The following is a 14517-nucleotide window of genomic DNA, read 5'->3' as shown; positions in this document are numbered from 1 at the left end:
GCAGGAAGGCAGGGGCTGCAGATGGCCAGGAGGCTGCTCCCCTGCTGGTCACCCCAAATCCAGCCTCTGTTTAATGGATGTGAGCCCATGTCCCCCTCCCTAGGTGTCCCCCACCCTGTGCCAGCTGCCGAGGCCTCCCCAAGAGGCAACCAGCTTTCAATGCATGGAGGACTCAGTCCCAGACAGCAGGGCCTCTCTGTGGCCAAGTCCACCTAATCCTATTAATTTAACTCGGAGGCTAAAGGGTTCCCAGGGGTGGGGAGGGGGAGAGGCGGCACAGGGGAAACCAAAGTGAAGGTGATGTGGTGGCATCAGGGCTCTTTGTGTCCCTTCTCCCAGTCCAGTGGGACCAAGAGACTCATAAACAGGCAAGTTTGATGTCTCCTGATGAGCTTTGAGAGCTCCAGGAATGAGCAGTGAAACCAGCCTGGCCTGTATGGGCCCAGGAGGGCTTCCTGGAGGAGGACACCCACCATCTGGGTTCTGCTGGATGAGCAGGAGTGCGTTGATGCTTTTTTCTGTTATTATCATCATTATCCTCATCAATAATAATAATAATAATCCTTCATGTGCCCTTTACAAGTTCCAAATTACTCCATAGTCTTCATTTCATGCTGTTCTCAGAGCAATCCAGTAAGGCATGCAGGGATGTATCATTATCCTCATTTTTACCTCTGAGACAGTGGAGGTCCAGAGAGAGGATGCAACTTGTCCAAGGCTGCACAGCAAGGGTGGAGACAGAGCTCAGAATCCAGGTGTCAGGCCTCCCAGAAAAGGCCTCTTGACTAGATCAGAGCTGCCCCAGAGGCCCCTGAAACTCCCTCTCAGTCTGTCCTTCCTCCCCATCCCTCTCCAGGAGTGAGCGTGGGCTTACTGGCTATGTGGCCTCTCTCAAGTTACTGAACCTTTCTGAGCTTTGTTTCCCTATTTGTAAAAGAACCAATAGTGCCAGCTTCATAGACCTGCCATGAGGATGGCACACCAAAGAATGGCTCCAACCTAGCATGGGGGGGTCTCTTCCCCTGGGATGGGCCAGGATGGAGGCGGGAGATCTTTTCCAGGGGCCTGAAGTCACAGACTGTAGTCCAGCTCTCTTGAGATCTCTCTGGATCTCCCAGCTACTGGGACACGGCCCTGCTCTCCCCACTCAGCAGCCAGAAGGTTGTTATGGCAACCACCATCATCCTCGTGGATCATTCCAGATCTTTTCAATCAACAGGGACTTGTGGGCCCTGCTCTGCCTTTTCTAGTCTGGGTTTCCATCTGGGTGTCTCTCTGGGCTTGAGGAGATCCCAGATCTGTGCTCAATAAGGGGCAGGAGGGACAGGGAGATGAGGAAGAAATAAACACAGAATTCCATGAGGCACCTAGAAAGCCAGAAGTACTTGGGATGGCGAGAGCATCCGATGCACGTGGGGCCTGAGTGGGCACTGAGGCTGGGCAAGGTCTGGTAACAGAAGCACCTTGAACTTATCTCCAGTCAGTCATTTGCTAACTGTGCTCATGATTTTGGTTACAGTCCTACAGCCTATTCTATTATTTCCCTAATATTTTACTTGGTACAAAAGTATCTTTAAAAACTGAATTCGAGGGCTTCCCTGGTGGCGCAGTGGTTGAGAATCCGCCTGCCGATGCAGGGGACACGGGTTTGTGCCCCGGTCCGGGAAGATCCCACATGCGGCGGAGCGGCTGGGTCCGTGAGCCATGGCCGCTGAGCCTGCGCGTCCGGAGCCTGTGCTCCGCAACGGGAGGGGCCACAACAGTGAGAGGCCCGCGTATCACAAAAATAAAAAAAAAATAAAAAATAAAAAAAAATAAAAAATAAAACAACTGAATTCGAGGAAACGAATTCTCTTGTAAATGAAATACGCCTGTCATGTCCTATAAACAGATGGGAACCATAAAAACAAATATCCTAAAAACAAACAGTGTCATTAAATTCTACCTGGAGACTAATGCATGCAGAAAGATCTTGAGGCCTGTCCTCCCCTTGCTAAAAAGAGAGACCAGCGGTGCTAAAGACACGCTGTCCTGTGGGGTAGCCACCAGCCCCGTGCAGCTAAGTAAATTCGAAGGAAAATGAAATAAAATGAAAAACTCGGATCTTCAGCTGCACTAGACACATTTCAAGGGCTTGGTACTACACGTGGCTGATACTACCATATTGAACTGCACAGACCTCGAACATTTCCATCATCACAGAAAGTTCTATTGGACGGCACTGCTCTAAACTGAACTGAGACTTAATCAGGCTGGGGTTTCTCCCAGGACAGGGCTGTGCCTTCTCCATCAGGCTGGGGCTCTCCATCTCCTCCCCAATCTGACCTCACAGCTCTGAGTACGATCTCTACCCATAGGTTTTGCCCCCAACAGCCCTGCTCCCCACCTCAGCTCCTGTCCGAGCCCAAGGGTCCCCACTGGAGGACAGAGCCCGGTGTCCCATTCCCCATCTACAGGCTGGCCTCCCTTCCTGCCTGCCAATCTCAGCTTTCTCCTTCTGAGGCCCCAAGGGCTCTCTCCTTGTCAACGTCAGAAAATCTAAGTTATGCAGTGCGTTTCAGGAAGTGAATCCTTGGGATTAGATGTATTTGGCTCTGAGCCCCAGACTTGCTGGGGAAAGCACCCCAGCATGCCAGCTGTGACCGTTCTGGCTTCCTCTTAGTGACAGGGAGCTGGGCAGCTGGGAAGGGGCAGGGGGGTGCCTGGATCCGACCCCGGGTCTCTGCCTTTAGGGGTGAGGCAGGCAGCGATGAAGGCGCGTCTCCTTGCTATTGGTTCCCTTGTTGTGTGGCGTCACAATCAGCGGCCAATGAAAAGCAGGGACGACCTCCCAATGGCCGTGTTAGCAGGATGGGGGAAGGGGACCCGGGGCAGAGGAGCATTGCCTCTGGGGGATGCAGCCCCATGATCGCCTCACGCATCATGCCCTTTGACACGCCAGGCCTTTGCACATGCTCTTCCCCCCGCCGGAATGCCTTTCCCTTCACCTCCACTTGACATCTAAGAGGTTGCACTAGGTGTTTTGTGTTTTTCAGGGGTGGGGGACAGTTGTCCCTTGTGGGAGGAGCCTAGACCTATCTGTATAACCAACATTTGAAGCCACTGGGTAAGAACAAGATGGTGGACAGGAGAGCAGGGTCTGAGTGTGGGTGTGGACACTTGCTGAAGGACTTTGGGTGTGTGATGTTACTTCTCTGTGACTCAGGTTCTCCCATCTGTAGTGTGAGCACATGATCTCTGAGGCTCGTCCAGCTTGACTCAGGTGAGCTTCCAGAACACAGCTTACGTGGTCTGTGCCTGACACATAGCAGGTGCTCTGTCAATGCTCTGGGGAATGAATGAATGACAAAACATAGATGTACTTCCAGAAGGTACCAAAGATGGAGATGGAAAGGGAGGGGAGAGAGAAATGAAACAAGAAAGGGGAGAAGGCAGGAGTGGGGAGGAGGAAGATCATCTCTGCCCGCTTTCTCTTTTCCCTTCCTTGGTTTCCTCTTCTCACCAGCCCCCTCCTCTATGCTCCCTACAACTCCCCAGGGCTCCTGAGGGTGCAGCTTCAGAGCCCTGGCTAGGGAGCTCCTTGCTAGCGTTCCTTCTGCCAGATCAGGGATGGGCAAGAGGCCCAAGCTTGATGGGGGTGGAGAGTCAGCTCTGCCCCCAGGGTGTCTTCAGCTCTGACTGCTGAAGAGCTTGATCAAGCCCTTCCTGCAGCCTCCATCACCTGGACCTGGGACAGAAGTAAATTCCTGTCCTGACAGCCCATCTAGGGCCAGACTCCTGGACTCTCTCTGCACAGGAAACAAAGGCCTTCACCTACGCCTAGGCTCCAGGGTGGAAATTAATGGGGATGATGTGGTGGGAGTCATGGCTATGGCCAAGGTCATCAGATGAGGTCTCCTCCAGCCCGTAAGATCACTTAGTGATCCTGGAACATCCCAGGAAGGACCTGGGTGTGGAAGTCACATAGTCCAAAAGCTTCATACTGTTAATGGGGAAACTGAGACCCAAGGAGGGAAGGTAGCCTTCCTAGGGTCACAGTTCGGGGCATTTGGGAGAGAACCAAGCCTGGAATCTCAGCTTCCTGACTGCCAGCCCTGGGCACAAGCATTTGCTCCCTTCCTCCGTCCTTTCCTTTCTTCCTACTTCTTCCTTTCGTTAGTTTTTGCAATATTTTCCAAAAATGCAAAAGTGTCATTGTTTAAATGATCATCATTTAAGAAATACTAAACTATAAATAAGTTTTAAAAAGAAAACGAAAATTCTGTCACCCCGAAGGTTAACATTTGTTAGTCTTTTGAGTGTAGCGTTCCATAATGTATTATGCATGCTTTTTCCAATAGTGGGATCGATCTCCGCACGCTGGTTTGTACCTTGCCTTCTTCTTAAAGTCAGGTTTATTGAGGTTTCAGTGAATATTCGGTAAAATTCTCCCCCTTTTGGAGAATATAGTTCTAGGAATTTTGACAAGTGTGTTTCATCATGAAACCATCCCCTGAGTGCTCTGTGATGGACATCCTTCCGTGTCAGTAGAAATAACCTAAATGCCCAACCACAGGGGTTCCTTTTTTAAAGGAATGGCTGGGCCATAAGGTATCTAACCAATCCTCTAAGGCTGGGCGGAGAGGTTGCTTCCCAGCTTTCACGCTGATAAATAGTGCCGGAGGAACATCCTTCCTGTGCTCAGGAGGGAGCTGAGCCTCGGGGCCGTGGTGGCCTGAAGGTGTGCACAAAGCACCCCTCCATCTCACTGCCCCCCCCTTCCTCCCTCTCACCTGGCTGTAGGCAACCGTCTGGATGAGGGCTCGGACGTGGAGTCAGAACCCGACCTTCCTCTGAAACGTAAGCAGCGCCGCAGTCGGACCACGTTCACAGCCGAGCAGCTGGAGGAGCTGGAGAAGGCCTTCGAGAGGACTCACTACCCGGACATCTACACCCGGGAGGAGCTGGCGCAGAGGACCAAGCTGACGGAGGCACGAGTGCAGGTGAGGGGGCGCCTGGGCGCTTGTGCCGTGGGTATCATCCGGAGACCAGGATTGGGAAGGTGGGAGTGGCCAGGGTCAGAGGGTTGAGTGGGCACCCCCCAGGGTGGGGATGGAGGTTCTGCAGCAAGTGATCCAGGAACCGTGTAGACAAGTATTGCCCTGGCACTTGGTACAGAGTAAATGGGCAGCAAATGTTGACTGATTAACTAATCCCTAGACAGTCCAGGGAAGCCCGGAGCGGCAGTGAGGGCTTGGATGGCCTTCATACTCCTGCCGACAAGAACTTCCGGGGGGGGGGTGGGGGTGGGAATGGGGGGAAGGAGGGATGGAGGGAGAGACAGAAAGGGAGAGGAGAAAAGGGGGACGGAGGGAGGAAGGAAGGACATGGGTTCAGCCACAAGAGAGGGAACTCGGGGAGTAGAAAAATCTCCAAATCTCTGAGGAGGGGAGGAAGTAATCAGGACAAAAATTCCAGAACAGACGTAGCTTCCTAAGATGGGTAATGAGCTTCCTGTTATGGGAAGCATGCAAGCCGACTGGGAGCATGTTCCTGGTGAGTTAGAAGCACGCGGGGGAGGGTGGGCAGACCTAGAACACGCCCGCCATCAGTGGGCCTGGGGGAAGGGAGGGCATGGAAAGAGCAGAGTTTGTCTGGGGTTCAAGGCCTGCAGTGGGGTGGGGGGACTTGACTCCGCTCCCCAAGGTGAGCTCTCGGATTCCACGAGGTCTACAGTTCTCTAAGTCAGAGTCTCTAGGGGCCCGGCTGGGACGGGCTCAGGCTGGGTGGGTCGGGGAGGGTGCAGAGGAGGAAGAGGGGTGTCTGATGAACAGCTCCTGTGGGAGCCCATTCTTGGCCTGGTTTCTCCGTGAATGGGGGGGGGGAGGCGGGTCTACAGAGCTCCCGCCCCCAACTGCTCACTGGGGACGCTTCTATCTTATCCAAGGGGGACCAGCCTTGGTTGGGCAGCTACCTTCTGCCAGCTGCAGTGCTGGGGGCTACTCCCACGTGACCTGGTGGAAGCGCAGACCGCCTTCTCAGGTCGGGATGGCCACTCCCCAAGCCGCAGGCACAGAAACTGAGGCTCAGAGAAGCGACATGGGGGGGATACAGAGCTCAGCAGAGGCTGAGCTGGGCCTGGAGCTCAAGCCTGATGGATGCCAGGCCCAGGTTCTAGCCATCCAGAAGGAAGAAATGGACTCAGAGCCTGGGATTTGAAAGCAATAAAGTTCTAGAAGCAAACTGGCATTTAAGCGATCCGGGGACCAGCGTACTTTCCTCTGCCTTCCCCACCCCCATCCCGGAGTGGGGGGACCCTTGGCTGCCACTGCGGGCGATCCTGAGGGGAAGGGGGCAGGCGGCAGCAGCCAGCTCATCTCAGTCCTTCCCCTCCTCTCCGGGGTGATACCCGAGCCTGCGCCCCAGCCCTCAGCCTCCCTCCCCCGCCTCTGATCCTCCTGCAGCTGTTTTCCTGGGCACATTCCTGGGTGCTTTCTCATTCCCACGTCTGGTGGCCACGGCTGCTTCCCACCACCTGGAAGCCTGACCGCTCCTTGTAAAATTTCCTGGCTGTCAGGGCAGTGCTTTTATTGGCCCAGGGGACTCAGAAACAGGTGTCACTCAAGGTCCAAGGATGGAGGGCAGCCTGGGAACAGGGGGTGCAGCCAGAGCCCAGGCAAACTCACGGTGAGGGGACCAAGGCCACCGTCCTCCATGTGCTGACTATTCTATCAGACTCTGAGTTCCCCCAGGGCAGGACGGGGTCTCCCCCCTCAGGCTCTGAGCTCCCCCAGGGTGGGACGGGGTCTCCCCACAACCCTTAGCCTGAGAACTGGGCCTGATCCCAGCAGAGGAGGGATCAATACATGTTGAGTTTTTAAAAAATGAACAAAGGCAGGGCTTCCCTGGTGGCGCAGTGGTTGTGAGTCCACCCACCGATGCAGGGGACACAGGTTCGTGCCCCGGTCCGGGAAGATCCCACATGCCGCGGAGCGGCTGGGCCCGTGAGCCGTGGCCGCTGCGCCTGCGCGTCCGGAGCCTGTGCTCCGCAACGGCAGAGGCCACAACAGTGAGAGGCCCGCGTACCGCAAAAAAAAAAAAAAAAAAAAAAAAAAAAAAAAAAAGAACAAAGGCAGACCCCAAAATCAAGACAGGAATAACAGAATATTTGTCCTAGAGAAGGCTTGGAGGACACGGCCGCTCTGAGAGGCCCCTCGGAGTTGGGGGGAGACCAGGGCCGATAGGACAATGTCCTCAATCCCATATAAAGGTCTGCAGGGATAAAAACACAAGATTGGGAGCCACAGGCCGGGTTCCCATTGGTTTCTGCCTCTGATCAGCTGTGTCACCTTCATCAGGTCAGCTTCCTTTCCTGAGACTTAGTCTCCCATCTATAAATAAAGGGATCAAACTAAATGAGCGCTAAGCCTTCTTAAAGTTCTAGGATCCTAACTTATTGACAATCAAAGCTGTCATGTGAGGTGATGAGATCCCCGTAAGCGGAAGTGTTCAAGGAAGAGTGCAATGTCCAGTGGATCGGAGACCCTGGTGAGAGGGTTCCTGCTGTGGACAAGGGGGCAGGGACTTTGAAGCCCTCTGAGCACTGCTTTGATTTTAGGGCTGTATACTTTTAAGGTCTTGGCCTCTGATTCTAGGAGTCTATGATTCGGGGATTTTGCAGTCCTATGCCATCACATTTCAATGGTGCCGGGGGATGGGACACTGGAGTGGTTCAGAGTGGTCTCGGAGCCAGAGGCCCATGTGTGAATTCCAGCTCCATCACTTACTCCCTCGGCCCTCAGTTCCCTCATCTGCAAAATGGAGATGACAAAAATAGGGTCCACTTTGTTCTGAGGATTAAATGATTGCATGTAAACACACAGACACAGAGTCAGGAAGTGCTTGGCACACAGAAGTGCCCCGAGTAAGGGCCATTATTATTAACACCCCCTATTCTTAGTGGTTCCAATTCTGGCCACCCTTGAAACTCCAGGTTCATTCATCTGGCAGTCATATCGGGTACCTACTATGTGCCAGACACTGTTCTAAGCACAGGGGATTCAGCAGACAAGAAATCCCGGCTCTCATGGGGCTGATGTCCAAATAAGCAAGGAAGCAGGTGAATATAGGTCAGACGGGGTTCTATCAGTCAAGTGTGTCACCCCCTCTGCCTCCCTTCCAGCCCTGCTCCCCAGCAGAGGGTCGGGAGCCTCCTTGTGAAGCCTGCAGGGCATTATATGGTGTTATATGGTGTTATATGGTACCCCCGATGGCTGGGGGAGACGCTCCATCTCAGCCCGCAGAAAGCCCAACCACCATGAAGGGTAGGAAAGGGGCGTGAAGCAGGAGGACGCATGCCTAGGGACCAGTGACTCCTTTCCCTGGAAGAATCCTCATTTCTAAACAACTGGGGTCCCGAAACCAACCTTGCATACATCTTCCTTGCAGCGTAAACAAATCTGTTTCGTCCTGAGCTCCAAGATCCCTGAGCCTGTGTGTTTCTTCTAGAAACAGAGGCTGCAGTTCTGATAGGTCCCGAGGCCAGCCCAGGTGTCTCCCACACCCGCCTATGAAAACGTCTCATCCTTCAGATGACCAGCACCAAGAGACCAGGGCTGTGTGCAACTCTTTACATAGGGCCCCAATTCAGAACCCTGCTATCCTCTCCATTTCGTAGGTGAGAAACCTGAGATTTCACTAAGAGAAGCGACTTCCTAAAGACACACGTAATAAGTGACTGTCCTGGGACCCGAGCCCAAGTCTGTCTGTCGTGTTCTTTTCCTCGGTGCTACATTGAAAGAAGGGCCAGGTGAAATGTTCAACTCGGTAAACTGATGCTTCCTACGGTGTCCTGCTGCCAGGGCTAGGTGTTGAGGGAAGGACCAAAAGTAAATAATAAAATGCAGCCTCTACTTTTAAAGAACTCAACCCTGAGCAGGGATTCTGGGTGGGACACTGGGGCCCCCATTGTCCCTCCTGGAGCCTCCATTTCCCCATACGTAAACAGGAAGCTGGCAGTACATAGTGGCTAAGAGCCTTTCCAGCTCAGCCATCGGAGGCTTTCCAGCAGAAGAAGAGTTGTAGATGCTGTTCTAAGTAAACACTTTGCCTGTGTTAACTCCTTTGAGGTCCAGAACCACCAAGAAGGTAGGTGGTTATTAGCAACAAAGAAAGTGAGGCCCAGAGGAATAACGGAATTTGCCCATCTTAGCTAGGAGTGAGAAGCAGGATTCAAAGCCAGGCAGTTGGGCTCCAGAGTCCCTGCTCTTAACCATCATGTCACACTTTGTGAGGACGAAGGTGCCTGCTGTGGTGGAGGCAGCCCTGAGGAGACAGGACAGTGAGGAAGAAGCGAGGAGAGGAAAAAAAAAGCAAAAGACATGTCCTCTCCTCCAGGAAGTCCTCCTGGATGCTGAGAGGAGTTGGAAACCCCTCCTCAGACCTCCTTATAGCACCTTGCATGCCACCTCATCTGAGCTGACTGCACCAGAGAGCAGCTGTCCTTTGACTTATCTGTTGTGTGCCCAGGCCAAGGGCAGCTTGAGGGCTGGGACTGTGTCCCGCTCACCTTCTATCCTTACTGTCCTGCTTGACACAGAGTGGAGTCCTAGGAACAGTTTGAGATGGGAAGGAGGGAAGTAAGGAGGGCGGGAAGGAGGAGGGAAGGGAAAGGGGGAGAACGCTTCCAACTGGTTGAGTCCTCTTTGTTTGAGGAACAGATGACCCATATGCCAAAGAAACAGCTGCATGCAGCAAAACTAGAGCACGGTGTCCCAAACTTAAGTCTTTCTCTGACCATCTTCAGGATTTTGGCCACATTTGCATATTATCTGTATTGTCATTTACTTTTAAAAATAAAATCAGTGTATTTTTTTTTTAATTTTTATTTATTTATTGGCTGCATTGGGTCTTCGTTGCTGCATGCAGGCTTTCTCTAGTTGTGGCAAACAGGGGCTACTCTTTGTTGCGGTGCACGGGCTTCTCATTGTGGTGGCTGCTCTTGTTGCGGAGCACAGGCTCTAGGCACACAGGCTTCAGTAGTTGTGGCACTCAGGCTCGGCAGTTGTGGCTTGTGGGCTCTAGAGCTCAGGCTCAGGAGCTGTGGCGCATGGGCTTATTTGCTCCACAGCATGTGGGATCTTCCCAGACCAGGGCTCGAACCCTTGTCTCCTGCATTGGCAGGCAGATTCCTAACCACTGCACCACCAGAGAAGTCCCAATCAGTGTATTTTAAAATAAACATGCATAACACTCTCTTAAAAAGGAAGGCAACTGGAAACACTCACACAAGGGAAAACAAGACAACATGGGAAAGTCCTGCCGGAAAACATCACCTGCCAGGGCGTCCTCTCTGTGCTTCAAACAGGGAGATTGCCAAGTGTTAGGAAGGCACGAAGGTCGCTGAGCGCCAAGCTGAGACTTTCTCTTCCACACACCCCAGGACCAGAAAACATGGGAGTGGTTCAGGGTTATTTAATATCTGTGTCACTCGCCTTTGGGGCTGTCTCTCCACCTCGGAGTGCAGGAGCCCCACCCTTTGGGAAATGCCGATTTAAAACAAAGCTGTTCCCCACACCCTCCCTCTGAAGCAGGGAGCAGGTAACACTGCCCATGCCTCGCCAGTTCAGAGGCAGCCTCAGTCGGACTGGCAGGCCTCCATCCCACCCAGGACGCCCCTGGGGAAGCCCTCGCTGCCTTGGGGAGGTGGGGAAAAGCCAGGCCCTTCCTTTTATTTGGGAGCCAGTTTCTGATCTTGATTTGGCTGCCGTACCTCCCTTTTCCGTGACTCCTTAACTGGTAAGAGCCAGCTGCTCCGTTCATCCAGCTTGGTAAGCTGGACACCGGTTCTCCCCTCGGAGAAAGGACAACCGATAGTAGGGGCCATGAACACCCCTCTATCCCTGCTGAGACTGCTCTCAGGTCAGCAGACATCGTCCAGAGGTTTGGGTGTCTTAAGTGATCCATGCCAGGGGATCCATGTCTTCACCCACCACGGGGGGACTCCCCACTGAGCCTTGTGACCAAGCGCCAGCAAAGGCACACCAGAGCCATCTCCACCTTCCACTGTTCATTTGTTTGTTCGTTTATTCATTCATTCAACAAGTATTCCTATAGAGCTGTGAGCCGTGGGCCTCTGCCTGTGAGGCTTAGGGCCTGAAGGGGAAACAAAGAAACAGGTAAAGACAATAATTGTTTGTATGAGGCAGCTCACAGCTGGAGGCCTCCTGATAGAAGGGGGTGGGGACCTGCCTGGACTTACTTTTGAGGCAGGGGTTCCTCATTGGAGCAAGGGGGAGGCATTTCTGCTGAGCCCCGCAGGCCAAAGAGCCAGCCCTGGAAGAGTGTTTGGGTTGGAGGGAACATCATTTGCAAAGTCCAGAGGTGGAGAAGCATTCTCTCACAGCAGCCCCGTTTTGCACACTCATTCTTGTATTAATATTTCTCTGGCTTGTCCCGGGGAATTTGCTGCAGATCCAGACAAGAAGGTTCCAGGAAGTCAGACTGATTGAAGTTTGAACCTCACATCTATTACAGACTAGCAGTGTGGCCTTGGGCAAGTGATTTGACCTCTTTGAGCCTCAGTTTCCCCTTCTGTAAATGGGACTAGGAGGGCGGGCCTCATGGGTCTATGTATGGACAGACGTACGAAGAGCTAGCACAGGTCTCGGAGGAAAGGGAGACTCAAAGATGTTAAGTTACCTTCCCACTGGTGCTTAATCAATCCCTGTGTCTGTGGAAGGTGGGCTTTCCTAATCAAGGGGGCCCATGCAGCAAAAGCCAAGCAGGGCCTCAACCTCCAGACAAAGAACTAGCTTTCACATCTGAGTGTGGCAGGTGGGTCTCAATTCAGGTGGGTTCCGGATATGTGGCCTCCTCCCTGGGGGCTCCCTGGAGGAGGTGAGGAGTGAGCACGTGTATGAACAAGGATGGTCATACATCTTTAGGGGCGGGAGCAGCTGCAGGGAAAGAGCACTGGACTGAGAGTCACTCAGACCTGGCTGTGCCACTCCGACCCACCCTGTCACGTGGACAAGTCCCCCACTCTCTCTGGGTCTCAGTTTGCTCATCTGTAAAACGGGGATCATGCTAAAGATCTCCTCACTGGGCGGTCGGGGGGACAGAATGGGATTGTACCTGTGAAATCACTTTGCACACCGTTCCGAGTTGCAGGGAGGTGGGGACCTCCTCCCACGGAAGAGGATGCTGGCTGGATGGAGGGTATAGCCGTGCCTCGGCTCCCTGCCAGGAGCCAAGCTGAGGGCTCTCCATGCTCCGCTCTCCGTCCCCCAGGTCTGGTTCAGTAACCGCCGTGCCCGCTGGCGAAAACAGGCAGGAGCCAACCAGCTGGCAGCATTCAACCACCTTCTGCCAGGCGGCTTCCCGCCCACCGGCATGCCCACGCTGCCCCCCTACCAGCTGCCAGACTCCACCTACCCCACCACCACCATCTCCCAAGGTGAGTGTCCAGCCCCATCCTGGCATCTCAGCCACACCTTTTCATTCCCCCCCACCCCCACCCACTCCTTCCTTCCTTAACAAAGAAAGAATAGGAGGGTATTTGGTTTCTTTTTAATGGCTGTTTGTCTGCTTTCATGTGGACAGATTATTAAGACAAAAGAGATGGGGTCCTGCCCTTGAACTACTTGGTTCTGCATCCAGGTGAAGATAAGCAAGGTCGCCTCCATGCGCACGTGTAGAACAGACCTTCTCAAACTGTAAAGTCACATGCATCTCCTGGGTCTTATTAAAATGCAGAAGAGATGGTGGTGGGCAGAGAAGAGTAACTCCCCTCCCTCCCTGGCTCCTGGCCCCCAGTCTGCCCTCCCCTCCCTCTGCCTCCCCTCCGCCCCCAGCACACATTAAGAATCCTGCTACTTGACTTCTGCCTCATGGAGCCCCGTGGCCTCCTCTGAAAGGACTGGCAGGCTAGAGTTCTAGAAGCTGAGGAGAGGCCTCCTTGTGATTTTTTATGAGAAATGGAACCGTTGCCAACGGCGACGGTCCCATCTGCTGGAAGGCTACGTGGAGGGGCCGTGACAGAGAGGAAGAGCAGGCCAGCAGCTAGGAACTGAACGGCAGTTCGAACTCTGACCCCCCACTCACTAGCCTTGTCACCGTGCACAAGGGCCCTGAGCCCACTGAGCCTTAGTTTCTGCATCTGTAAAATGGGAATCACTATTGCTTCATACCCTTAGACACTATTTGTGAAAGCACCCGGTGAGTGATCGGCGCTCACAAAGTGCTATCGGGACAGGCCTGGGCAGAGTGACACAGTCCTCAAGGAGATCTGACTTTCAGTCCAGATGATGTTTATTGAGCACCTACTATGTGCCAATCACTGAGAACAAGGCCAGCACGTAGTAGGTGCCTAGAGGTGGTCTGGAATGTTGACTGGCAGTCAGTCAAGACTTGCCAGTCTGTAGTGTCCTGCCCAGAAGCCAGTCGTCCCATCCCAGGTAGCAAGAGAAGGTGGTGCCCTCCCCGCTCCGTCCGATGGACGGAGTCTGGGAGAAGGAGGAGGCTCAGGTCTTGCCTTCCAAACAGGAAGTACTTGCCCTCCCTCGCCCTCTGGGGTGAGGCCACTTGCTCAAGCCCTCTCCTGGGTCTCTCCACAGATGGGGGCAGCACGGTGCACCGGCCCCAGCCCCTCCCACCGTCCACCATGCACCAGGGGGGCCTGGCTGCGGCCGCTGCAGCCGCGGACACCAGCTCTGCTTACGGAGCTCGCCACAGCTTCACCAGCTACTCCGAGAGCTTCATGAACCCGGCAGCGCCCTCCAACCACATGAACCCTGTCAGCAATGGCCTGTCTCCTCAGGTAGGTGTCCCCGCCCCCCGCCCAGGGTCCCATCACCAGATGATCGCCAGCCCAGCCAGCGAGGGCTCTGGGGGACACAGGCTGACTCTCCCTTGGGGAAGAGTGGCTGTTGGACACGATGAGAGAGTTTAAGTGGGAGGCGGGGATGCTCCTTCCACCTTCACTTGTCACTGTTCTGTGACCCTTCACCCTGGGTTTATCTTCTTCAAGCCACAGACCTGGGTGACCCAGCGGGCAGATGCAGAGAAAAGGTTTCCATCACAGGTTTCCATATTTCTCACCACCCAGAGCTTATTAAACTGGCCCATCACCCCCCTCATGGCTGTTCAGTCCATAAAAGTCAGGCATCTTCAGAGCCTTGATGGAAGCCTTGCACCATTTCCTATGGGATGCTGACTGGTTGGGGCTTTGTTCTAGAATCGGGAGTCTTTCCTGGATTCCATCCTGGGCTCCATCTCCCACCTTGGTCACTAGGAGTGACCAATGAGTGAAAGGAAGGACCGCGTACTACTGGTGGAGAGAACTGTGGCAATGGGTGGGGAGGGGAGGGATGGTTCTAGCCCGGGAACTCTACTCTCATTGGGTCTTGGAACTCTGTTTACTCACATGTGATTGGTTGCTGGTTAAGTCACTCATTGCCTGATGGTGCCATTAGAAGTGGTGGGACCGTCTTTAGATGAAGCCAGAAAGACAAGGCTGAGGCTGATGTGGTTGTTGGT

General features: G+C 53.8%; 1 protein-coding gene across 2 annotated transcripts in view; it reads left to right on the top strand.

Annotated features, from left to right (window-relative positions):
* Nucleotides 1–14517, top strand: part of PAX7 (paired box 7) — a 100158-nt gene that overhangs the window by 49440 nt on the left and 36201 nt on the right. For both annotated transcript variants that reach the window (XM_059054347.2, XM_059054336.2), the window contains exons 5-7: nucleotides 4783–4982; nucleotides 12271–12436; nucleotides 13596–13798. In XM_059054347.2, the coding sequence (XP_058910330.1) occupies nucleotides 4783–4982; nucleotides 12271–12436; nucleotides 13596–13798 (569 nt within the window). The remainder of the gene's footprint in view (nucleotides 1–4782; nucleotides 4983–12270; nucleotides 12437–13595; nucleotides 13799–14517) is intronic.

The sequence above is a fragment of the Kogia breviceps genome, chromosome 1 (assembly GCF_026419965.1).
Source record: "Kogia breviceps isolate mKogBre1 chromosome 1, mKogBre1 haplotype 1, whole genome shotgun sequence".
NCBI classification, from domain to species: Eukaryota; Metazoa; Chordata; class Mammalia; order Artiodactyla; family Physeteridae; genus Kogia; species Kogia breviceps.
This window is presented reverse-complemented; position numbering and strand designations above follow the sequence as displayed.